Below are 25,894 nucleotides of genomic sequence, written 5' to 3'. Positions count from 1 at the left end.
TCCTTCTAGTTTCCCTAGTTGTTCAGTTAAATCTTTGAATTTAGCTCTTTCTTCTGTTTTAATATAGGTGTTTAGGGCTGTAAATTTCCCTCTCAAGACTGCTTTCGCTGTATCCCATAAGTTTTGATAAGTTGTGTTTCAATTCCCTTTGTCTCAATATATTTACTGAATTTCACTTGCAATTTCTTCTTTGACCTACTGATTATTTAAGAGTGTGTTGTTTAGCCTCCATACATCTAAGAGTTTACTTTTTCCCTATTATTGATTTCCACTTTCATTCCATTATTATCTGAGAAGGTGCTTTGTATAATTTCAATCTTTTTATATTTGTTGAGTGCTGCATTGTGCCCTTATATGTAGTCTATCCTGGAGAAAGATCTTTGGGCACGTGAGAAGAATGTACAACCTGCTGAATTTGGATGGAGCATTCTATATATGTCTATTAGTTCTAACTCACTTGCCATACTGTTCAAGTTCTCTGTTTCCTTGTTCATCTTCTGTCTAGTTGTTCTATCTAATGATGTGAGTGGCATATTGAAGTCTCCAACGATTATTGTAGAGATGTCTGTTTCTCCCTTCAGTTTTGCCAGGGGGAACCCTGGTTAGGTACATAGACATTTATGACTGTTTTATCTTCCTGATGGATTGTCCCTTTTATTAATACATAATGGGGAAGTGTATTTGGCCCAATGGATAGGACATCCACCTACCACATGGGAGGTCCAAGATTCAAACCCAGGGCCTCCTGACTCATGTGATGAGCTGGCCCACGTGCAGTGCTGATGCACACAAGGAGTGTCGTGCCACGCAGGGGTGTCCCCCGCATAGGGGAGACCCACGCGCAAGGAGAGCACCCTGCAAGGAGAGCCACCCCACATGAAAAAAGTGCAGCCTGCCCAGGAATGGCGCTGCACACATGGAGAGCTGATGCAGCAAGATGACACAACAAAAAGACATGGATTCCGGGTGCTGCTGACAAGAATACAGGCAGACACAGAAGAACATGCAGTGAATGAACACAGAGAGCAGACAACTGGAGGGTGGGGCGGGGAAGGGGAGAGAAATAAATTAAAAAATAATAATCCAAAAAAAATACACAATGGCCTGCTATATCTCTTACAACTTTTTTGTATTTAAACTGTTTTGTCCAATATTAGTATAGCTACCCCTGCTCTTTTTTTATTACGATGCATCGAGTATCGTTTTCCAACCTTTCACTTTCAGTCAGTTTGTATTCCTGTGGCTACGCTGAATTTCTGGTAAGCAGCATGTGGATGGCTCATGTTTTTTTTATCCATTCTGTCTGTATCTTTTTTTTTTAATTATTAAGTAACTCTTTTTTATTTATTTTATTTATTTCTCTCCCCTTCCCCCCTCTCCCCCCAGTTGTCTGTTCTCTGTGTCTATTTTGCTGTGTGTTCTTCTTTGTCCGCTTCTGTTGCAGTCAGCAGCATGGGAACCTGTGTTTCTTTTGGTTGCATCATCTTGTTGTGTCAGCTCTCTGTGTGTGCGGTGCCATTCCTGGGCAGGCTGCACTTTCTTTTGCACTGGACGGCTCTCTTTACGGGGCGCACTCCTTGCACATGGGGCTTCCCCACGTGGGGACACCCCTGCGTGGCAGGGCACTCCTTGTGCGCATCAGCACTGCGCTTGGGCCAACTCATCACATGAGTCAGAAGGCCTGGGGTTTGAATCTTGGACGTCCTATGTGGTAGACGGACGCCCTAACCACTGGGCCAAGTCTGCTTCCTGTCTGTATCTTTTGATTGGGGAGTTTAATCCATTCACATTCAATGATCTTACTTTAAATGTATTGTTTACTTCCACCATTTTATTCTTTGGTTTTCATATGTCATATCGTATTTTTGTCTATCTTTTTACTCTTTTGGTTATCCTTTCTGCTATTCTTTCTTCTATCCCTCCTCCAGGCCTCTTTCTCCTGTCTTTTTCTTTCAGGTTCTAAGACTTCCTTTAATATTTCCTGCAAAGGTAGATTCTTTTTTTGCAAACTCTCTTAGTTTCTGTTTGTTTGTAAATATTTTATACTCACCTTCATATTTGAAGGACAATTTTGCTGGATAAAGAATTCTCGACTGGCAGTTTTTTTCTTTCAGTATCCTGATTGTATCATACCACTGTCTTCTTGCCTCCATTGTGTCTGATGAGAAATCAGCATTAAGTCTTACTGCATATCCCTTGTATGTGATGGTTTGCTTCTCCCTTGCTGCTCTAAGAATTCTTTCTCTTTGACATTTGATATTCTGAGTAGTATGTGTCTTGGAGTAGGTCTATTCAGATTTATTCTGACTGGGGTATGGTGTACTTCTTGGACATGTAAGTTCATTTCTTTTGTAAGAGTTGGGAAATTTTCAGCTATTATTTCCTTAAATACTCTTTCTGCCCCTTTTCCCTTCTCTTCTCCTTCTGTAACTCCCATGACATGTATGTTGTTCTGTCTCATGTTGTCATTCAACTCTGAGCCCCTGCCCAATTTTTTCCACTCTTTTGTCTGTTCTTCTCTCTTCAATTTCAGCTCTTCTGTCTTCTGTATCAATTATTCTTTCTTCTATCATTTCAAGTCTTCTTTAGTATTCCTCTAATGTTTTGATCTCACCTATTGTGTCTTTTATTCCCATGACTTCTGTTACTTTTCTGTTCAGGATATGAAATTCTTCTTTGTGCTCATTCAATGTCTTGATGTCACGTATCTCTTTAGCTAGACTGTCAAGTCATTGACTTATTTTGGAAAATTGTGCGCATCTTGCTAATTAGCTTTCTCAAATCCTATGTCTCTTCTGGGTTTTGATATATTCCTTTTCTTGGGCCATGTATTACATTTTTCTTAGTATGGTGTGTACTTTTTTGCTGCTGTCTAGGCATCTGTTTAGGATGTAGTTTACTCAGATGCTTCATTTCTTTCTCTTTTGTAGGAATTTAGTGGTGGGAGGCTGTGTGTTAGCCTGCTCTTCGATTCTTGGCTCAGCCTGGATTTTTAGGGTTGTCCCTGCTAGTTGCTCAAAACTGGGCTCTGAACCCAGTAATTGGTTGTAGATCTACTTCCTAGGGCCTTGGGGAAGGAAGTTATAAAAGCCAGAAAAAGCCTCACTTACCTAAATTTTTTCTCATGTGCACTTCGTTGGTGGGCCAGCAGATGGTGATCTTTGGCAGCTCTCAGTTCAATACCTGGTTGGAGTGTATTTGTTGCAGCACAAACCAGATCTTTGTGATAGAGCGTCCTGCCTGGATGCTAAGAGCCTTGTAATTCAAACTTTCTCAGTGAAAGTTCTCCAGCCTTCTCTGGCAGCCCCCTCCCTTTTCCCTGGGTAGGAATTATTTCCACTCCCTTCTGAGTCCTCAACAATCATTCCCAGTTAGTGGAGGAGATTGGGAGGGTCATACCTCTTTATCCTCTTGCTGGTTCCCAGAGCCAACAATGGCGTGGCCCTAGCCAGCCTGAAAGGGCTCCTGGGACACAGCAGACCAAATTCGTGGGTCAAAAACTGAGTCAGCTTTAGGCTGTGTCCCTCTCTCTCCCCTTTCCTGGGGAGGTACATCCTCAACAACTAGTCCCAGCTAGGAGAGAGGGAGATTTAGAGGGTTGGATTTCTCCAGTCCTGTGCTGGCTCCCAGGGCAAACCACTTTGTGGTCCCACCTGGCCTGGAAGGGCTGGAGGTACACAGAAGTTGAGTCAGCCTTAGGTTGTGTCCCTCTCTTTCTCCTTTCCTGGGTTGGTGGATCCCTTTGTCTGTAGCTGCAGGCCCAGAGGCCCGAGAATTCTGAAGTGTCTTTAGTGTGTATGGGGGCAGCAGCAGCAACAGCTGCTGGTTTCAACTCAGTTCTGTAGTCATGATTCCCCTCTTTTGTCTCTTTCTCTTCTGGGTGGTGTCCAGTCTTTCCCTGGTATCCTAAGCCCTAGAACATATTTTTCCACGCTATTTTAGCCTGACCTCAGCTATTTTTCTGGAGGAGAAAGAATTCCACATCTAGTCCAGCATCTTCTGGGAAGTCCTGACCGCTTACCTTGTTGGAGTCTAAGCTGGGACCAGAACCTAGGCATCTGACACCTAGACCAGAGCTCTTTTCAAAAGACTTTATTTCTAACTCCCCTTTATTTTAAGAAAACACATTAACATAATTCTGACTGGCTTAAATATTTTATACCCACAATAAATTTATGTTAAGTTCACATTCTTCTACTTCCTGGAAGAAGCTACTTTTGTCTTTTAGCATAGGCAAAAGAAGTGACTATACTCCCCTGAGTCTTTAGTGCCTCTGGTCTAAGAAACAAGAATCCATCCTTTTCAGCCCTGGCTTCCAAGCAGATTTTGATTCTGACTAATTAATCCAGTTCTGAGTATCTCCTCCTCTTGCTGCTCACTGTGCTACTCACTGTGATGCACAAATGTCCATTTACTAAATTGGACTAAGCTACTGGGTAACATGGTTAAAATGTCACCTCTAAACAGCCACCCTTTCCCGTAACACAAATACATTTAAAACCTCTGATATTTCTATATAAATAATCATTTTAATTAGTCCAAATACTATCTTCCATTCCCATTTTATATTAAATTAATCAACACGTTAGCAGATAATTAGGGAGATGTCAATCAGTTGAAAAGAAAAATGGCACCAATAGCAAACCAATTTGGTAAAAATCTACAAGTACTACCACTTTGTATATGCCAAATGACTAAATAGGGTCTTTTTTTTCCCCAGAAACAAAAGTTGTAACATTTGCAATTAAACACAACTAGTGTCTTCCTAGGTTTTAGGTAAGGAAGTGACAACTCTAATGATGATTCCAATACTCTAGATATATAGATTCTTTATGGAATCAGGAAAAAAGTGTGTGTTTGCAATCCCAAAATGAGAGGAATACACTTTATTACATTTATTTTCCATTACTCTGGTTCAGAATAAAACATGACAAAACTCAAGATGTAATGAGTAATTTAAAAAAACTATATGTGTTTTTAATATCACAAGTATTAACCAAATAGACCATACAAAAGTCTGCAAGGAAATGTAATAAGTTTTATACTGTTTTAAAGACAAACCTTCCATATATGACAGTGTTAACAAGTTACTTTAAAGGATATTTAGCTATGCTATTGGGTTGCATATCCCAGTCAATTTTTAAGGTCCCATTTTTATACTTAATCACTCTGTTGTAGTTTGTTTAAAAAACATATTTCTAAAAATTGAAAAGCCAAAAGTGAAAATTTCCAACTCTAAGTTTGGTATACAGCAAATAAAAATCTCATAAATACCTTCTAACTCACATGTATGCATTTCAGTCATGACTTCCATTACATAGTATTTAAGCTAGAGTGAAAATTAAAATACTGACTCAAGAAAAGATGAGACTGGCTACCTTATTCAAACCTTACAAGTTAAAATGTGCAGACTTACACATTAGACAATTCAGTTTCTTTAATTTTATTCTTAAAATGTCTCCCTTTCTCAGGATATAAAGGACACAAATACAAGAAACAGTCCTTAGGGCTCATGAAGACCAGGCTTATCTGCTCTTCTAAAAGCAGAGATTGAGGCTTTAGTACTAGCTCAGCCCCCAAAAGAAGAATTACAAATCTTAGATGGTAGGGGAAAAGTACAGATTAGAAATTCTAATTAAACAAGAAAAGTCAATTAATGATATTGGTACTCTATGTTTCACATTAGTACTAATACAAACTTAACCCTTTTCAATCAGGGAACCTGTCATTCCATTCCTAATCAAGGGATTTTACAATCCCTATAAAGTGAAAGAATCACATAAAAGTATAATGCAGTTTGCCTCCTTTAAAAACACTGCAATATAATAGAGACATTTTTATTTTGTAAGCGTCTCCTTTTAAGTTCTGCAAGCTTCATGGTACTTCAGAGCCCCAATAATCAAGCAGTTCATGACAAAAGATAAAAGTGAAAAAGTAGACACAGAGATCTGTGAAGACTTCGCCCATTTTGCTATATGTATCCATCGATCGATTTATCACTTCTGCAGGAATTCCAGATAATAGAAGTGCAGCAGTTAGTACCGTTGTCTTTATCTTCTTTTCACCCTGTATAGAAAAACTCAAATTAAGTTCGCAGCTTTCAGGAGATGACTTAATGACTCAGAAAAACAAGACCACTACTATTCCGTTTGCTGGATTGCTTTCAAAACTGTTAATGAAATTTCAACACATTAATCAATAATATATCTACAAAAATTTACTGACTATACAATATTTATACTGTACTAGGCAGTAAGGAAGAGACACCATTCTTGCTATGAAAAGTTTTAAAAACATGTCTTATCTTAGAAGATATAACAATTTAAGATTTATGCAACAAGACAAAACAGAAAAAACAACACTAAAAAGGACATAACTGCTAAATGAATGACATAGATAATATATAGCCAAAGGGATCAAAAGAGATAGAAACTACTTCAGAGTTTTATGTACAAAAGAAAACAGGAGAGGATTTCAGGGGGAAGCAGAATTAAAAACAGGCCTTCACGGCGGCAGACTTGGCCCAGTGATTGGTGCATCCGTCTCCCACATGGGAGGTCCACGGTTCGGACCTCAGGCCTCCTTGACCCGTGTGGAGCTGGCCCATGCGCAGTGCTGATGCGCACAAGGAGTGCCGTGCCACACGGGGGTGTCCCCCACGTTGGGGAGCCCCATGCACAGGGAGTGTGTTATAGGGAGAGCTATAGGGAGAGCCGCCCAGCGCAAGACAAGGTGCAGCCTGCCCAGGAATAGTGCCATACACACGGAGAACTGGCGCAGCAGGATGGCGCAGCAGGGAGAAACATGGATTCCCGTGCTGCTGACAACAACAGAAGCGGACAAAGAAGATGCAGCAAATAGAGAGAACGGACAGCCGGCGTGGGGGTGGGAGTGGGGGGGAAGGGGAGAGAAATAAATAAAAATAAATAAATCTTTAAGAAAAACAAAAAAACAGGCCTTCAACATTTTGGTAATGGTTGGTAGTAATGCTACCACAACCTTATGAACTATACACTTGTGCTGAACTACATACTGGAATGTGGTTAAAAGGAGAACTTTTATGTTTTATATATGTTACTAGAATAAAGATTTAAAAACTTAGGACTCTACAACACAAACAGGGAACCAAACTGTTAAATGTGGTAAATCATGGACTATAGTTAATTGCACAATTAGAATAATACTCTTTCATGAATTGTAACAAATAAATGTACCACAATATTACAAGGTGTTAATATAATGGGAGATTTATGGGACCTCTGTATTTTCTGCATCATTTTCTTGCAAACCTACAACTTAATGGTGGGAAAAAAATTAACAACAGGCATTCAACAATGAAGAGGGTTTAGGTAGACAGAAGTGAGAGTAGAAATCTCATTATAAGGTAAGTCTTTTGACAACAAAAGTCAGACACACAAGGTCTATTGGAGGATAGTGGGTAAAAAACATCCTGTAGAATGCTAATTGCCATATGAAGAAATTCATATATGATTATACATGCAAAAGAATATCACTGAACAGTTCAGAATATTTTGGGGGAGGGAGAGAACATTTTATTTCCTAATTTTCTAGTTTTAATTTTTAAATTCAAATAATGAATTTTTATTTACTCTATTGATTTCATGATAGTCACATGTTCAAAAATTTAAAAAAAAAAGGTTATTCAAGATAAATGAAAGCAAGCCTATTTGACAAAGACTCATAAAAGAAAGTTCTTAGTAGTTTTAGTCATAATAACCAAAAATAGGACACAACCAAGAGATCCACCAAGAAGAGACTAGATAAACTATGATATATTTATACACTAGAATATTATGCAACAACAACAGAAAAGGAAATGAATTACTGATACATTCAACGACATGGATGGATCTCAAAAATATTATGCAGAATGAAAGTAGCCTTGTACAAAAAAGTACATACTGGAATGATCCCATCAATATGAACTATTAAAACAGGCAAAACTAATCTAAAGTAGGAAAAAGAAAATCATCTCTGGGGAGTGGAGCTAGGGGTGACAGTAAAGAGACATAATGGAAATTTCTGGGGTGATGATAATGTTCAAAGCCTCAATAGGAATTAGGGTTTCGCAGGTTGTCAAGCTCATCAAATGGTCCTTTAGACTTGTACATTTCACTGCATGAAAATTTTACCTTAAAACCAAAAGAATTGGGAAGCAGTGTGGCTCAATGACAGAGCTTCCGCCTACCACATGGGAGGATCTGGGTTCCATCCCTGGGGCCTCCTGGTGAAAAAGAAGAGTGAAATGCCCGCACAGCAAAGCCAGCTCCCACACAAATGCCCGCATGGTGAGCCCGTCCCCTGCACAAGTAAGTCATGCAGCAAGATGATGAAGCATCAAAAGAGACAAGGTGAAGCGCAGCAGAAACCAGGAACTGTGGTGGCACAGCTAACAGGGAACCTCTCTCCCTATCAGAGGTCTCCAGGATGAAATCCCAGTGAATTCTAGAAGAGAGAAAATGAGAAGAGAAGCCAACCTGACAACAAAAACAGCAGGGCAGGAGGAGGGCAAGGGGGGGATAAATAAATAAATCTTTAAAAAAAAAAGAATAAACAAATTGTAGGTTGATATGTATGCTGAAGTGTGTAGGAGTGTACTGATGTATACAACACACTTTGAAATGCATGGGAAAAAAGATGGATTGAAAATGGAAAGAAATTTGATATATACACAACAAAGAAAACACCATAAAATGTTAATTGTAGAATCTGGATAATGGATGCGGTAGTTTAAAACTGTAATATACCCCCAGAAAAACATGTTCTTAAATTTAACCCTTTCCTGTGGGTATAAACCCAATGTAAGAAAGACGTCTTTTTTTTTAGGAGATACTGGAGATTGAACCCAGGACCTCGTGCATGGGAAGCAGGTGCTCAACCACTTGAGCTACATCCACTCTCCAAGACCTTTTTTAAAAAAGATTTATTTATCCCACACACACACCTGTTGTCTGCTCTCTGTGTCCATTTGCTGTGTGTTCTTCTGTGTCTGCTTGTCTTCTCTTTAGGCAGCGCTGGGAACCAATCCTGGGACCTTCCAGAGTGGTAGGCAGATACTCAATCTCTTGTGCCACCTCAGCTTCCTGGTCTGCTGCTTCTCTCACTGTCTCCCCTGTGTCTCTTTTTGTTGCATCATCTTGCTGCGTCAGCACTCCTACGCAGGCCAGTACCCTGCATGGGCCACTTCTCCACTTGGGTCAGCTCACTGCGTGGGTCAGCTTGTCCTCACCAGGAGGCACTAGGAATTGAACCCTGGACCTCCCATATAGTAGATGGGAGCACAATTGCTTGAGCCACATCCACTTCCCTTCCCAAGATCTTTTGATGAGGCTACTTCAATTTAAGTGTGACCCACCTAATTCAGGATAGGTCTTTTTAAAATATTTATTTATTTATTTATCCTCCACTCCAACCCGTTGTATTGTGCTGTCTGTTCTCTGTGTCCACTTGCTACATGTTTTTCTGTGTCTGCTCGTCTTCTCTGTAGGTGGCAACAGGAACTGATCCTTGGACCTTCTGGAGTGGGAGAGAGGGATGCAATCTCCTGTGCCACCTCAGCTCCCTGGTCTGCTGTGTCTCTTATTATCTCCTCTGTCTCTTTTGGTTGTGTCATCTTGCTGCACCAGCTCTCCACATGAGCCAGTACTCTGTGTGGTTCAGCACTCCACTTGGGCCAGCTCTTTGCTTGGGCCAGCTTGCTGTGCAGGCCAGCACTCCACATAGATCAACACTCCGCACGTGCCACCATGCTGCAAGGGCCAGCAGGCCGCATGGGCCAGCTCTCTGCTCAAGCCAGCTCACTGCGTGGGCCAGCTTGCCTTCACCAGGAGGCCCCAGGAATCAAACCCTGGCCCTCCCATATGGTACATGGGAGCCCAATCACTTGAGCCACATCTGTTTCCCCAGAATAGGTCTTTTTTCCCTCTCCCTTCCCCCACCCTGCTGTTTATGCTGTGTCCATTCGCTGTGTGATCTTCTATGTTTCTTTTTGTCTTCTCTTCTCGTTTTCTCCTCTAGGCTTCAACAGGATTCAATACCAGGGACCTCCGATGTGAGAGAGAAGTTCCCTGTCGTTTGTGCCACCTCAGTTCCTGGTTTCTGTTGTGTCTCACCTTGACTTTCCCCTGCCTCTCTCTTTTGTTGCATCATCATCTTGCTGGGTTACTTGCTATGTGGGCCTGGCTCACTGTGAGGGCATGCCTTTACCAGGAGGCCTCAGAGACTGAACCCGAGTCCTCCCATATAGGAGACAGAAGCCCAATCGCTTGAGCCACCCACATCTGTTTCCCCAGAATAGGTCTTAATTCTATTACTGGAGTCCTCTTTTAAACAGAATGAATGTAGACAGAGAAAGCCTCTGAAGCAAGAAACTGAAATCAATGAAACCTAGAAGAGAGAGATAAGCACATGCCACCACGTGCCTTGCCATGTGGTAGAAGAGCCAAGGGTAGCTGGCAGTAGGTCTTCAGGAAGAAAGAATCAGTTTGATGATGCCTTTATTTGTACATTTTCCCAGACTCTAACCATGAGTGAATAAATTCCTACTGTTATGCAAAAAAAATTTCACGGCATTTGCTTTGAGTAGCCAGGAAACTAAAAGAGTGGGCATATGGGTGTTCACCACATAATCCTTTCAACTTTTCTGCATGTTTAAAAACTGTTATAATAAAAATGCTGGGGAAAAAGTACACAGTAAAATCTTCCTTAATTTTCTCTCCTCCATCTACCTACTAACCTACACATACCCCTACCACAAATAACTACTGTTGTTTCATGGATATTCTTGCAGCTTCTTTTTGCATATACAAGCAAAATCGTTATTTTCCCCTGTAAAAAAGAGGAGGGAAACATATGGCTCAACCAACTGGGCTCCCATCTACCATATAGGAGGTCCAGGGTTTGATGCCCAGGGCCTTTTGCTGAGGGCAAGCTGGCCCATGAGTCGAGCTGGCCCAGGTGGGAATGCGTCCCCATGCAGGAGTGCCGCCTTGCATGTGAGTGCTGCCCTGTGTGGGAATGCCACCCCGCGTGGGAAAAGCTGCCCCATGCAGGAGTGCCAGCAGATGTGGAGAGCTGGCACAGCAAGATGATGTAACAAGAGACACAGAGGAGAGAAAATAAAAAGATGCAGCAGAAAAGTAGCACAAGAGAGTAATCGCCTCTCCCCTACTCTGGAAGGTCCCAGGATCAGTTCCTGGAGTCGCCTAATGAGAATACAAGGAGACACAGAACACACAGCAAACGAACACAGAGAGCAGACAACTTGGAGAACAGGGGGATGGGGGGACAGGGAATAAATTTAAAATCTTAAAAAAAAAAAAAGGAGTATATGGGAAGCAGATATGGCTCAAGTGACTGAGCTCCCACCTACTACATGGGAGGTCCCAGGTTCAGTTCCCGATGCCTCCTAATGAAGATGAGCAAGACGGTGAGCTGATGTGACAGGCAGGCACAACAAGATGACACAAGGAGGGAAACGGACTTTGGCCCAGTGGTTAGGGCGTCCGTCTACCACATGGGAGGTCCGCGGTTCACACCCCGGGCCTCCTTAACCCGTATGGAGCTGGCCCATGCGTGCAAGGAGTGCCGTGCCACACAGGGGTGTCCCCCGCGTAGGGGAGCCCCACGCGCAAGGAGTGCACCCGTAAGGAGAGCCACCCAGCGCGAAGGAAAGTGCAGCCTGCCCAGGAATGGCGCCGCCCACACTTCCCGTGCCATCCCGTGCCGCTGACGACAACAGAAGTAGACAAAGAAACAAGACGCAGCAAAAAGACACAGAAAACACAACTGGGAGAGGGGAGGGGAATTAAATAAATAAAAATAAATCTTTTTTTTATAAAAAAAGATGACACAAGGAGGAAAAACATAATGAGAGACTCAATAAAATAGGGAGCAGAGGTGGCTTAAGCGATTAGGTGCCTCCCTCCCACATTGGAAATCCTGGGTTTGGTTCCCATTGTTAAAAAAAAAAAAAGACCAGCACAAAACAGACACAGCAAATGCAAACAAAGAGGAGGTAGAGAGAAATTAATAAAATAAATCTTAAAAAAAAAAAAAAAGGTATACTGTATATCCTATTGCTCATTTTTATTTTTTTCTCTTAATGTTTCCTTGAAGGTTCCATTATGGATATGTTGGGAATATCAGTAGGAGTATATATGCCATAATTTAAAAAATGTCACTTAATGGACATTCAGGTTGTTTCCAAACTTCTGCTACTGCAAATTACAATCAATATTTCAAGGCTGAATTTCTAAACACACGCTTTGATTAAAATTACATTTCTTAAAATTATTGTAACCTATGGAATGTAGTTAACAGCAATACTGTAACATTCTTGCATCAATGCCAAAGATGTACTGTGTTAATGATAGGGGGGTATAGAAAAAATACATACCAAATGTATGCTATAGACCATAGTTAATGGTAATAGTCTCATGATATTACCTCACAATCTGCAACATGTTACACAACAAGGTAATGTGTTGGTGGAGGGGTGTTTTATGGAAATTCCACACACATATGTGGTTGTTTTTTAAGTTCACAAGTTCTATAATAAAACTATATTATTGATACAGAAATTCTACTTGGGATGAAGAAATAGTTTTGGTAATGGATGGTGGTTTGGGCAGTACAATGTTGTGAAAATAATTACTACTACTAAATTGTATAATAACATGAAGTAGTTAAAGTGGAAAATTTGTGTTCCATGTTACCACAATAAAAAAATTTTTAAAGGGAAAAAAATATATATATATGTATTATTTTTAAAAAAAGGGGAGAGGATGTGGCTCAACCAGCTGGACACCTGCCTACCACATGGGAGGTCCCAGGTTTAGGTTCTGGTGCCCCCTAAAGAAGATGAGCAAACATCGCACCTGTTGCAACAAGCCAGACACTGTACTTGCTGCAACAAGAAGATGCCTAAAAAAGCAGATGCCACAAGCCAGCAGATGCCGCAGCCCACAGGGAGCAGATGTGGTGCAAGCCATTGGGGACTCACTTCCCATGTGGGAGGACCCAGTTTTGGTTCCCAGCGCCTCCTGGGGAAGGTGAGCAAACAATGAGAAGACAGACAAGAGAACCATCAGCAGGTGGGGGGGAGGAGGAGGAACAAATTTTAAAAAATAAATAAATCTTTAAAAAAAAGAAGTGGGCGGTGAAGGCAGGAATTTAAAAAGAAAAAATATTACATTTCTAGCTTATTCTGTTTTTTCTTTTTTTTTAATTTTTTCTATTTTTATTTATTCTACCTTTCTATCTTTACTCTTTTGTTTTCTGAATTTGACCTTTCAAAAATATAAATGTTTCCCAAATCTATTAAAACTCTGCCAGCCCATTAGAAATGACCTGGCAAGAAGTCAGTAGATCTATGGCCAACTGGTTTGACAACGTGCCAATGGAGAATGAGTAGCCACTTCAACAAATGGTGCTGGGAAAACTGGATAGCTACATGCAAAAAAATGAAAGGGTACCATATTCAAAAAATATCTCAAAAAAGATCAAAAGACTTAAATATAAGAGCTAAAATTATAATACTCTTAGAAAAAAATATAGGGAAATATGTTCAGGACTTTGTATTAGGCAGTGGAATTTCAGACTTTACACCAAAAGCACAAGCAACAAAAGAAAAAACAGATAAATGGGTCTTCATCAAAATTTAAAACTTTCATGTATCAAACAACACTATCAAAAGAGTGTTGAAAGGACAATCTACAAAATGGGAGAAAATATCTGCAAACCGTGTATCTAATAAGGGATTAATAACCAGAATGTACAAAAAACTCCTACAACTCAACAACAAAAATAACAAACAGCTCAATTAAAAAGTGGTAAAGCACCTGAATAGACACATCTCCAAAGAAGATATACTCACAGCCAATGAGCACATGAAAAGATACTCAACATCATTAGCCATTAAAGAAATGCAAATAAAAACCATGAGACACCACCTCACACCCACTACACAATAGCTGTCATTTTTTAAATGGAAAAAAAAACAAGTGTTGCCAAGGATGTGGATAAATGGGAGCCCTCATTCATTGTTGTCAGTAATATAAAATGGTGCACCTGCTGTAGAAGCAGTTGGCAGTTCTTCAAAAAGTTAAACATTCAAAAAAATCCAAAGCAGAGACTTGAACATCAATGTTTTGTACATCAATGTTCACAATAGCATTATTCACAGTAGCCAAAAGGTGGAAGCAACCCAAGTGTCCATCAACACATCAATGGTTAAACACATATGGTATACACAATGTTATATAATTCAGTTCCCAAAAGGAATGAAGTTCTGATGCATGCTACAACATGGATGAACCCTGAAGACATCACATTGAGTGAAACAGATACAAAAGGAAAAATATTATGATTTCTCCCATATGAAATATGTAGACTATGCAAATTCATAGAGATAGAAAGTAGAATATAGGTTACAAAGAGCGCAGGTTGGGCAGGAATAAGGAATTAATGCTTAGTCAGTAGAGAGTTTCTGTTTGGGGTGATGAAAAGGTTTTGGTAATAGATGGTGGTGAGGGAAGTGGACTTGGCCCAATGGATAGGGCACCCGCCTACCACATGGGAGGTCCGCAGTTTAAACCCCGGGCCTCCTTGACCCGTGTGGAGCTGGCCCATGTGCAGTGCTGATGTGTGCAAGGAGTGCCCTGCCATGCAGGGGTGACCCCCACGTAGGGGAGCCCCACGCGCAAGGAGTGCACCCCGTAAGGAGAGCTGCCCAGGGCGAAAGAAAGTGCAGCCTGCCCAGGAATGGCGCCGCACACACGGAGAGCTGACACAACAAGATGATGCAACAAAAAGAAACACAGATTCCGGGTGCTGCTAATAAGGATAGAAGCGGTCACAGAAAAACACACAGCAAATGGGCACAGAGAGCAGACAACTGGGGGGGGGGGAGGGAGAAATAAATAAAAATAAATAAAATCTTAAAAAAAAAAATAGATGGTGGTGATGACAGCACTGTGGATGTAATTAATAGCACTGATTTGTATATTTCAAAGTGGCAAAAATGGGAAATGTTTTGTTGGACAGAGTTACCACAGTAAAAATATTTGAAGAGTCTATTGGAGACTCTGCCTAGAGGAGCCCACACCAAATCTTGGTGTGTATTTCCATTTTTCTCTCCCATTTCTCAGCAAGTTCTGTTCTTTCCCCCATTTCCCAAATAAATTTAACTGGCCTAAAAAAAAAAAAAAGTCTTTTGGAGTAGGAAAAAAAAGAAGCTGAGTAGATATTTTTTCAGCAAAAAACTGTTACATAATGGAAGTTATCTTTTTCACCAGGTAAGCTACACCCCATAAAACTATGTATACATCTGCAGTAAGCAGACAAGGTAAACGATGATGCTGACCATCATTCTGTTCTTCATTTTTTTACACATATATCTTCAAAATATGAGCCCCTCCACATTAAGAAAAAGTGTAATTAAGGGTCCAGTAGGGAGCATGATGAGCTAATTGTACCCATTAAAAAAAAATTTTTAATCCCACCCCCTTTTTTAAAGATTTATTTATTTATTTTCACTTCTTCCCCTCCTCCTGCCCTGCTGTATTTGCTGTGTTGTTTTCTCATCTCATTTTCTCTCCTCTAGGATTCATCGGGATTCGATCCTGGAGACCTCTGATGGGCAGAGAGGTTTCCTATCAATTGCCCCACTTCAGTTCCTGGTTTCTGCTGTGCTTCACCTTGACTCTCCCCTTGTCTCTCTTTTTGATGTGTGACATCCTGCTGCGTGACACTTGCATGGGGCACTGGCTCACCTTGCAGGCACTCACACGGGCATTGGCTTGCAGCACGGGCATGCTTTCTCTTCTTTTTCACTAGGAGGCCCCAGGGATAGAGCCCAGGTCCTCCCATATGGTAGCAGAAGCTCTATCACTTGAGCCACATCCGCTTCCCTAAAATTAATTTTCTTTACTATAGATAAAATGTATTACTAAATTTATTAAGCAATTAAACACTTCCTTAGGCAAAGACTACTCATGCTCTCTGTCATGAGGGGCTAGATTTCCCTGAATCTGTTGCAGAGCAACATTTTTGTAATTTATAATAAAAATATGGCAATGCCAAATTGCTATAAAAGTTTCTAATTACTTACTCTCTGAATTTAACTCTTTCTTTTTTTTTTTTTTAAAGATTATTTATTTAATTTCCCCCTCTCCCCTGGTTGTTTGTTCTTGGTGTCTATTTGCTGCGTCTTGTTTCTTTGTCCGCTTCTGTTGTCGTCAGCGGCATGGGAAGTGTGGGCGGTGCCATTCCTGGGCAGGCTGCTCTTTCTTTTCACGCTGGGCGGCTCTCCTCACGGGCGCACTCCTTGCGCGTGGGGCTCCCCTACGCGGAGGACACCCTTGCGTGGCATGGCACTCCTTGCGCACATCAGCGCTGCGCATGGCCAGCTCCACACGGGTCAAGGAGGCCCGGGGTTTGAACCGGGGACCTCCCATATGGTAGACAGACGCCCTAACCACTGGGCCAAAGTCCGTTTCCCTGAATTTAACTCTTTCTAAACTGAAACAATAGTTTGAGGATCCACTGGTAGGCCAACTACACTTAGAGCGGCACTGATTTGGAACACAGATATTATTAAGTTTTTAAAAAGTTCTAGAATTAGCTAGGCATTAATCCAAATACACCACAATAATGTAGAAAAAAAATTAATTTACCTTGGGAAAATATTTGTAAAGTCCCATGTATGCAAGTTGTAAAGTAAGAAATGGAGCAAATATTGACTGTGAAAAAAGAAGATAAAATTATTTCCAATATAATCATTCAAATCACAATAAATCAAACTAACAGCAGCTATAAAATTCTAAGCAAAAAACTGTAATAAAATATTTAATGTTACTGGTTGAAAGTAACCATCTTTCTGCAGAAGGGTGAAGAAAATAAAGAGATCAGATTTTCTAACCATAAAACATGTTTCCCAAGTTATATGCATCCTTCACATTTGGGACATTCAATGTTTCAAAACACTGTCTTTGTTAATAAAAACTTCCTTTTAAATTATTTATAGTATTGAATGGTAACAGATGTAAAATAAATCATTCAGTAACCTTTCCCTATCTAGAGGGAATTAACTAACAACTTGCAAGCACACATAAAAGGGCCCAAGACTCAAAACAACTGATGTACATTCTTAAGACTTTGGGGCAAGGAATTAATTCTTATGACCACATCTTTGGCCTCAAATGACTAAGTAGTCTTATAAAGTAGCTTGATTATCTGGTTTCTTAGACATTAATATGGAAAATATAAAAAAAATACTTCACTTACATTAATTACTTCTAAAATAAAAAAATATCATGGCATATAGGAGCAGACTACTAGATCTAGTAGACCAGTGAGAAATAACTTGAAAATATGATAAGAACAACAATCTCAGGCAAAAATGAGGCACAAAATTAAAAATATGAAAGCACAGGGCCCTTTAGCAAGATACAAAAATCAGTTACATATCTCAATAAATGCTGAAAGCATCTCTGATCTTTGGAATGATGACCACTGATTATGAGGGGAAAAAAATTAAATCTGTTCAACAGATTCTATTTAAGAAAATATTTACATAAAAATAGATATTAAGAAAACTTTTGTTTCGTGATATAAACCTTAATTATCTGGAAAATTTATCTATATGTCTTGTTCATGGTAGGTATTCTTAGAATGTCTACTAAATGGAAATACCTCCAAGAACAAGACACTTCCCTATGTGCTATGTTTTTCTGTATTCCTTTACATACTGCAAAATAAAAGGACTGGTAAATTCCAGCTTTCAGTGAAAAGCCATTTCATGGTACAATGAAAACTGTCACCATAAAAATACCACAGCACTATAAAATATTGAAATGCTTTCTAAACTATAGAAAAATTGCAACATGTTCAGGATCATAGGAGCTACATTTTAGTTTTTCAAATTATATGAAAATTTGTAACTAATATACAGTATATGTTGGTACTTTGGTTCTGGGATGAAGCTACCTGGGTTTAAATCCCTGCTGCCACTTAGTAGCTGTTTGACCTTGGGCTAATAATTTAACCTGAGTCTCTGTTCCCTCACTGTAAAACATGGATTCAAAAGATAACTATTTCATAAGTATAAGGATTAACTGATTTAGTATATGTATGTAAAACACTTAGAATGATACCTGGCATGTAGAAAGAGTTTAGTATTTTTAGACTCTATATTTAACCAGAACACTTCATTCTATAATGAAGGTAAATAGCAAAATTTATAATACACCTCTAAACAGCCACAGGTATCTGGTAAATATTCTGTTAATATTGGCAATGAACTCTATGGATTAAAAGCACTCATTATTATAACAAATTTGCACTTCCCATTTTGTTAGTTAATAGTTGACAGCTCTTTCCTTACCAAGTATTTGCAAACAAAAGCCCTGACTCCTAGAGCAAGGAGAGCACATCCCACCAATCTAAATATTCGAAAAGAGTCAAATTCTTCTGTTGTACTTCCATCTTCCTGATTGGGTTTCTCACTAATTAGCTGTTTCCTTAACTTCATTGCTTCTTCAAATCTGGAGAGATACTGTTCTAGACCATGACGAGAACCCCTCTGGACAGTATCTGCAGTCAGGTCCCCTCTGTTTCGTTGCCGGAGATCAAGGTTGACATCATTACTGCACTCAGGAGGTATAATGAAAGAGTCCAGTTTCTCTCCCAGCTGGGTCCCTTTTAACTCGGCCACACCACCCTGCTGGTCAGCTGTTGCTGTACTGACTGAATCACCCAGCACTACTCGCTTCGAAACTGAAGGAATGGCAAGGGAGTTCAGTTTATCACTGTCTTGCTGCTTTGATTTTGATTGACTTTCTTCTTCTGAGAAAAGAAATTTTAAAACCTTATGTATTACATACTGACAAACATGTTAATATTTACAAAATATGCTGCTGCAGATATAATTTCCAAATCTAAATTAATACTGATTTCTGCATAAAACATAAACTAGTTCCTTCCTCTATACCCTCAAAAGGTATCAGTCAAAAGAATATTCCTGCAGAGCAAATAATCCAAACCTTGGGGGTAGAAGATAAAGACCAGTAGACAAACTGGGTAAGATATTCAAGGAATGGAGCAAGCTGGAAGACTAACTTTTCAGGATAATATAACCTAGAAGTATGAACTGCATTGCCTGCTTTAGCCTACTTTGGTTAAAACTATAAAATCATTAAAGAGCCTTAAAATAAGTATTTTTAAAAATTGTATTTCTGAATCCAGAAGCCTGTCAGCATAGGGTGTGGCACAGCCTACAACTGCTGTTTACATAATCCTACTACTGCAGTCTGAGTGCCATGTGTTGGTATGTAAGCTGTTTTAGGATGCTGTTCTGGTTTTAAAAAAAAACAAAAAATGCCCTTGAAGACAGATAATTTTCAAAGTAAAAGGACAAAATATAGAAATTACCTCTAAAAATTAAAAAATAAATGCTTTGGAAAAGAAGAAATACCCTGATATTAATCATTATGACATTTATCTTCTAACAATTGTTCTAGAAGAATATGAAAGAGTACTCTTACCTCTGCTGGTAATTTTAATCCTCAAACTTGTAAAATGTCTAAAAGTTCAGCACCCCACCGAACAGAAGTCACAAAGATCTAAGGAGCTTGCAATCAGTAATAAAAGGCCAATTATTAAAGATATCACTCAATGGAAACTTAGAGAACACTAGCACATACTAAGTGTTCAATAGTCACCTTAACAATAATTTTTATTTATTTATTTATTTTTAGGAAACTCATTGAACATCTCCCCGGGGAAGAAATGAGGGACGCCCCTTTAGGGCGTCAGTTCCTGACATCAATCACATCAATCTTAGCACAGTAGGAAGGGAGACCTCAGGTGGGCACTTCCCACTTGCTGGATCTATAAAGAACGCTCACTCCTATTTCTGTCACTTCTAGAAGGCCGTTGGAGGCACCAAATACAGAAAACTTTAGCATGACCGTAAGAGTGCCTGATCATGTAGGAAGGAATAGGAGGCAGTTCACACCAAGCTGGTATGGGCAAAGGGAGTTACAGCAAAAAGAGAAAGAACATAGACGCTAGGGAAGGTACTACAAGGAAGGACGAAAGGGACGGTTAGAAAGGAAGGCAATTTCCCGACGCGCGCAGCGGGCAGAGGAGTCTGACTGGGGATAAAATGAGCGCGCTTTAGGGAAGGCAAAGCGGGTAGGGCAGAAAGAAAGCAGCCATCCTCTGGGTAACTGTGCGGAGGGAACCACAACAGAGGAACTCCGGGGCGAGGGTTTTGACGCAGCGACCGGGACCGTCCGGGTGGTCAAGCGTGAGAACCTGGGACATCGCCTAAGGAGCGGCGGAGAATCAGAGGGCAGGGCTTGCTCAAAAAGGTCAATGGGGTGGGTGATGGGGGGAGAGGGTTGAAGAATGTTCCTGAAGATTCCGAGGGATGGCAGGGAGACAGGGTAACCGAGGCTCTCACCCGCGCCGCCCCCGGGCCTGTGAAAGCCCATGATCCGGTTGATGCGCTGTTCCGAGTTCAAGAGCAGCTTTCTCCGCCGCAGTTCGGCCCGACGCTGGGAAGCCGACAGGCCTTTACCCGCCGGGGACCCTGGCCTGTCTCCGCCGTCAGCAGCGAGGGTCACCGGCTCCATTGTCCCTTCCACAGTCAGGCAGTGGTGGTGGTGGCGGCGGCGGTGGCGGCGGCGCGGAAGACTTCAGGCCCGACCGCAGGGCGCGCGTACCCCTCCCACGGTAGACCCGCCCGAGAGCAATCCCGGAGACTGCAGAAGGCGCGCGTGCGCCGTCCGATGGGACCAAGCGTGAGGCTCTGCGCCGCCATCTTGAGTGAGGGCAGCGCTGGCTACCCCAGCCCTTGCTGGTTTCTGCTGACCCTACTGCTCCCCTCCTCGGCGTCTCCTCTGATGTCCACCTCCGGTGAAGAAAATGGGCCACAGCCGACAAGTAGGAAAAGGTTGGGAGTGGGGAGTAGTCTCCTCTTATATTGGTGCCAGGAAGCAAAATGGAGGTTGCAGTAGCCATCACTTATTTCCAGTGACCTGCCGCTTGGGTTATAGACAGTAGGAATACGTAACTGCAAGCGCGACGCTTTAGGGTGCGCCGCGTGGAGGACTCGATCGTCGTGCTTATTCCTCAACCTGAGCTGCTCTTCTGCCAAATACACTACTGGTTTGTTCCGAGGCTTTCTTCACTTCTTTGCTCGAATGAGACATTCCCAGTGAGGCCTTTTTTGTCCATTCTATTTAAATCGTCTAACAACCCCCCCCCCCCCAACATTTCTATCCCCCTTATCTGCTTTATTTTTCTCCTCAACACTTCTAACCATTTGCACGCTAAATGTATTTCTTTTATTGTCCATTTACCTCTTACCATAATACAAGCTCTGGGAGAGCATGCACTGTATTTTGTTCACTGCTACAAGTCCTAGAACAGTAGGTGCTCAGCAGGGCCGATTTACCAGTTTGGCATAATAGGCTGAGCTGAGAGCACAGGATACTCTTAGACGTCCAAGGAAATGTTTTAATTTTAATTTATTTTAAAATCAGAGGAAAAATGAATATAATAATGTTTTGTTTTTTTTTTTAGGTACCGCGTCAGGGATTGAAGCCAAGACCTCGTATGTTGGAAGCTGGGGCTCAACCACTGATTTGGTTTTTTCGTTTGTTTGCTGTTTTTGGTTTTTTAGGAGACACCGGGACCAAACCGCAGACCTCCCACGTGGGAAGCAGGCACTCAGTTGCCTGAGCCACATCTGCTACCTGTGTTCATCTTTTTTTTTCCTCTCTGTTTTTAAGTTTATTTCTGAGTTGCAAAGATTATTTCTCCTTCCCCATGTTTTTAGAATTTCCTGTATTTCCCCGTTCAGTCTTAGCTGCCACAACCAGACAGAAAGCACGAGGACCTTTTTCTTGCATATTTAGTGGAAACCTTAGCAGCAGACATTAACTCATGTATTTATATCAGCACATCAAAATATAATTTTAAGTATGTTTTTAAATGGGGAAAGGAGTCCACGAAGGCAAAAAAATGACTGAAGCCTACAACAGCCCCGGTGCTCAGTAATGACTTACTAAATGAATGAAGGACTTGAATCCCTCAACCCTTGCAAAGAGGGGAGTAATAGCAGTACGCATCAGAGGGTGAAGCAGCCTTGTGTGTGTCTCCCCACAAAGCCAGGACTGCCTGCCACAGAAGTAGCATTTCTCTTGGTTGGGCAGCCACCTATTACTATAGCCCTTTTAACTGTTTTCTGGAGCTTTGATGAAAATGTCTCTGCCAGTTTTTGCTGGTTCTTCAAAGCTTCTGTGGGGACACAGAACTCTGAAGTATCTCACTTTGCTATTTTTTTTTTTTAAGATAGAGGTTTTTTCCTTAAGATTTATTTTACTTTTTTATTTATTTCTCCCCCTCACTTTGCCTCCATTACTTGAGCTTGCTGTGTCTGCTCATCTTTTTAGGAGGTACCTGGGACCTCCCATGTGGGAAGCAGGCACTCAACTGCTTGAGCCACATCTGCTCCCTCACTTTGCCATCTTGATTAGGGTGGGGCCACTACAGTGCATTTTATTTTTCATTTTTTTAGAGAATTGTGAGCTTACAGAACAATCATGGATAATGTGCAGAATTCCCATACATTACCCCACCAACACCTAGTGTTGTTGTGGATATTGCTTTTTTTTTTAAGGCTAAATTTTTACTTCCTCTGACTCAGGTATAAAAACATCACAAGACACAACTAGTGCTTGAATTTACACATAATGGGAGAATTTCAGTGGCATGTTAGGTTGGTTTTTAAGTGATTTGTTAAAAAAAAAAAGACCTTTTTGGCTGTTGTGACTCAATTGTACTCTCAAAACCCTCTTTTTTTTTTTTCAAGATTTATTTTTTATTTATTTCTCTCCCCTTCCCCCCCCCCAGTTGTCTCTTCTCTGTGTCCATTTTGCTGTGTGTTCTTCTTTGTCTGCTTCTGTTGTTGTCAGTGGCACAGGAATCTATGTCTCTTTTTTTTTTGAACATTTTTTTTTCTTTTAAAGATTTATTTTTATTTATTTCGCTCCCCTTCCCCACCGCTTCCCCAGTTGTCTGTTCTCTGTGTCCATTTGCTGCATGTTCTTTCTGTCTGCTTCTGTTGTTGTCAGAGGCACAGGAATCTTTGTTTCTTTTTGTTGTGTCATCTTGTTGTGTCAGTTCTCCGTGTGTGTGGCGGCATTCCTGGGCAGGCTGCACTTTCTTTCATGCTGGGCGGCTCTCCTTATGGGGCACACTCCTTGTGCTTGGGGCTCCCCTATGCGGGGGACACCCCTGCATAGCTCCTTGCGTGCATCAGCACTGCGCGTGGGCCAGCTCTACACAGGACAAAGAGGCCTGGGGTTTGAACTGCAGTCCTCCCATGTGGTAGACGGATGCCCTAACTACTGGGCCAAGTCCACTTCTCTCAAAACCCTCTTCTGTAGCTTTCAGTGCCTTCATGCTGTCACTGTCAGATTCTGCTTTTAGAGTCTCCTCCTAAATTCATCCCTATTCTAATAGTAACACTCTCCTCTCATTCCAAACTGAAAAAAAAAGGGCTTTAATTATACAATTAAAGTAGTATCTATTTTGGGATATGTACATTTATATATTTTTGTGGAAACAGATGCAGCATAAAATTTGCCATTTTAACTGTGGCATTAAGTATTCACAATGTTGTGCTACCATCACCACCATTCATTACCCAAAGAGAAACTCTGTACCCATTTAGCAGTAACTCCCTAATGGAAATTGAGTCATGTCCCCCATAAAAAAAGTATGTTCTGTGCTTGCTTCAGCAGCACATATACTAAAATTGGAATGATACAGAGATTAGCGTGGCCCCTGTGCAGGGGTGACACACAAATTCATGAAGCATTCCTTTAAAAAATATATATATATTTTCTGGTCCCAACCCCTAGTACTAGTCCCATTTGCAAATAGGACCTTTGAAGATGTTATTAGTTAAGGTGCACCCAAACTGAATGAGGGTAGCCTTAATCCAAAATGGCTGAAGTCCTCATAACAAAGGAAATTGGAGATGATGATAAGAAGCCATGGAGAACAACCAGAAGCTCAAAGTCCATAGACTTTGGATGAGGAAAGAAGACACTGCCATTTGTATTGCCATATGACAGAAAAGTAAAGGAACCTCAAAGATTGCTGACCAGCCAAAAGATACCAACCCCACAAGGAAGAAAGCCTTCTATCTTCTGAAACTGTGAGCCAATAAAATCCCATTTTAAAGCCAACCCATTGTGTATTTGTTTTAGCATCTAGGAAACTAAAACATAGCCCATTCCAACCTCTGCTCTTTCTGTCTCTATGAATTTGTTCATTCTAGACATTTTATATCCATGGAAACATACAATATTTGTCCTTTTGTGTCTCACTTATTTCACTTAGCGTAATGCTTTCAAGGTTCATCTGTGTTGTAGTATGTATCAGAACTTCATTCCTTTTTATGGCTGAATAATATTCCATGGGATGTATAGACCACATTTGTTTATCCACTTATCTGTTGATGGACAAAAGTTATTTCTGCCTTTTGGCTATTGTGAATAATGCTGCTATGAACATTGGTGTACTCTATTTTAAGTTCCTGTTTTCAAAAGTTTTTATTATATACCTAAGGGTGGAATTGGTGGGTCATATGGTAATTCTATGTTTAACACTTTTTTTTCTTTAAATTTTTTATTTTGAAAAAACTTCAAACCTACAGGACAGTTTCAGAAATAATGCAAAACCCATATAGAGAACTCCAACATATCCCCACCACCAGCTACCCAGATCCACCAATTTTAACATTTTCCTGTATTTGCTGTATCATTCTGTCATCCAACAATCTTCTGGACATTTGAGATGGACAACACACACACATATATATGCAGTTTTATTGAGATACATTCACATACCATACAATCCATCCAATGTGTACAATCAATGGCTTTTAGTATAATTACAGAATTGTGCATTCATCACTACAATCAATTTTTAGGACATTTTCATTACTCCAAAAAAAATCACATACCCCTTAGCTGTCACCTCTCAATCCCTCTATCCTTCCCCAACCCTACATAACCACTAATCTAATTCTATCTCTATAAATTTGTTTTTATTTTCTATGTTTTAAGTTTTTGAGGAACAACAAAACTTTTTCACAGTGGCCGCACCATTTGCATTCCCAATAGCAATGCACAAGGGTTCCTATTTCATCACATACTTACCAACATTATTTTCCATTTCTTTAAGTATGGTCATCTAGTGGGTGTGAAGTGGTAGTGTCTACATATTGAGGTTGTGCATTTTATAGATTGAGGAAAGGTATTTTATTTACTAATAGCAGGCATCAGTTCTTTGCCGTCCCTCACTCTGGACCATGGCCTGAAGATGTTGGCCTCAGCCATAAGCCTCCCCTTTCTTTGAGGCTTTATTTTCTACTCTAGGCTTGAATAAGCAAGACCAACTCAAGGCACCCACCACAATCTCCTCATCATTTAAGTTCACATTAGGTTTATTTAAACATATACCAAATTTTTTCACAGATTATATATATTGATACACTGTGTCAGGCAACACTGTTTTGTATATCCCCCTTATAGATGATGCAGAGTTTGATTTCCTAAGAATCTTGCCCTTCTAAACAAATCACAGGTTGATGTCACAGTGCAGAAGCACAATTGGGAAAATTGTCAATTATGACACCAGTTGATACTGCTAACTAATATAAAGAAAAAGTTCCTATTTATGAGGATGCAATGTAACAAAATCATAGCTTGCTGATGGTAAAACAGCAGTAAAACATATATTAGGAACTAAAAAATATTTTTCTTTTAAAAATCTCTTAAAATTTGTAAGG

The 25,894-nt window shown here is 40.6% G+C and overlaps 2 protein-coding genes and 1 pseudogene across 2 annotated transcripts; 2 read left to right on the top strand and 1 right to left on the bottom strand.

Annotated features, from left to right (window-relative positions):
- Positions 1–4,945: 4,945 nt before the first annotated feature.
- CAMLG (calcium modulating ligand) lies at positions 4,946–20,660 on the bottom strand. Its single transcript, XM_004475897.4, has 4 exons — positions 20,489–20,660; positions 18,407–18,867; positions 16,698–16,763; positions 4,946–6,066 (listed from the first exon to the last, which is right to left on the bottom strand). Exons 1-4 carry the CDS (start codon positions 20,658–20,660, stop codon positions 5,875–5,877), a joined length of 891 nt encoding a protein of 296 aa, XP_004475954.2. The 3' UTR covers positions 4,946–5,874.
- LOC131275196 (uncharacterized) lies at positions 18,590–22,043 on the top strand. The gene is made up of 4 exons (XM_058285057.2): positions 18,590–18,681; positions 19,950–20,010; positions 20,358–20,970; positions 21,613–22,043. Exons 1-4 carry the CDS (start codon positions 18,590–18,592, stop codon positions 21,945–21,947), a joined length of 1,101 nt encoding a protein of 366 aa, XP_058141040.1. The 3' UTR covers positions 21,948–22,043.
- A 1,778-nt stretch (positions 22,044–23,821) lies between these two features.
- On the top strand, positions 23,822–23,921 carry LOC111759823 (U6 spliceosomal RNA; annotated as a pseudogene).
- Positions 23,922–25,894: the final 1,973 nt, after the last annotated feature.

Source organism: Dasypus novemcinctus, chromosome 2 (genome assembly GCF_030445035.2).
Source record: "Dasypus novemcinctus isolate mDasNov1 chromosome 2, mDasNov1.1.hap2, whole genome shotgun sequence".
Taxonomy (NCBI): domain Eukaryota; kingdom Metazoa; phylum Chordata; class Mammalia; order Cingulata; family Dasypodidae; genus Dasypus; species Dasypus novemcinctus.
This window is presented reverse-complemented; position numbering and strand designations above follow the sequence as displayed.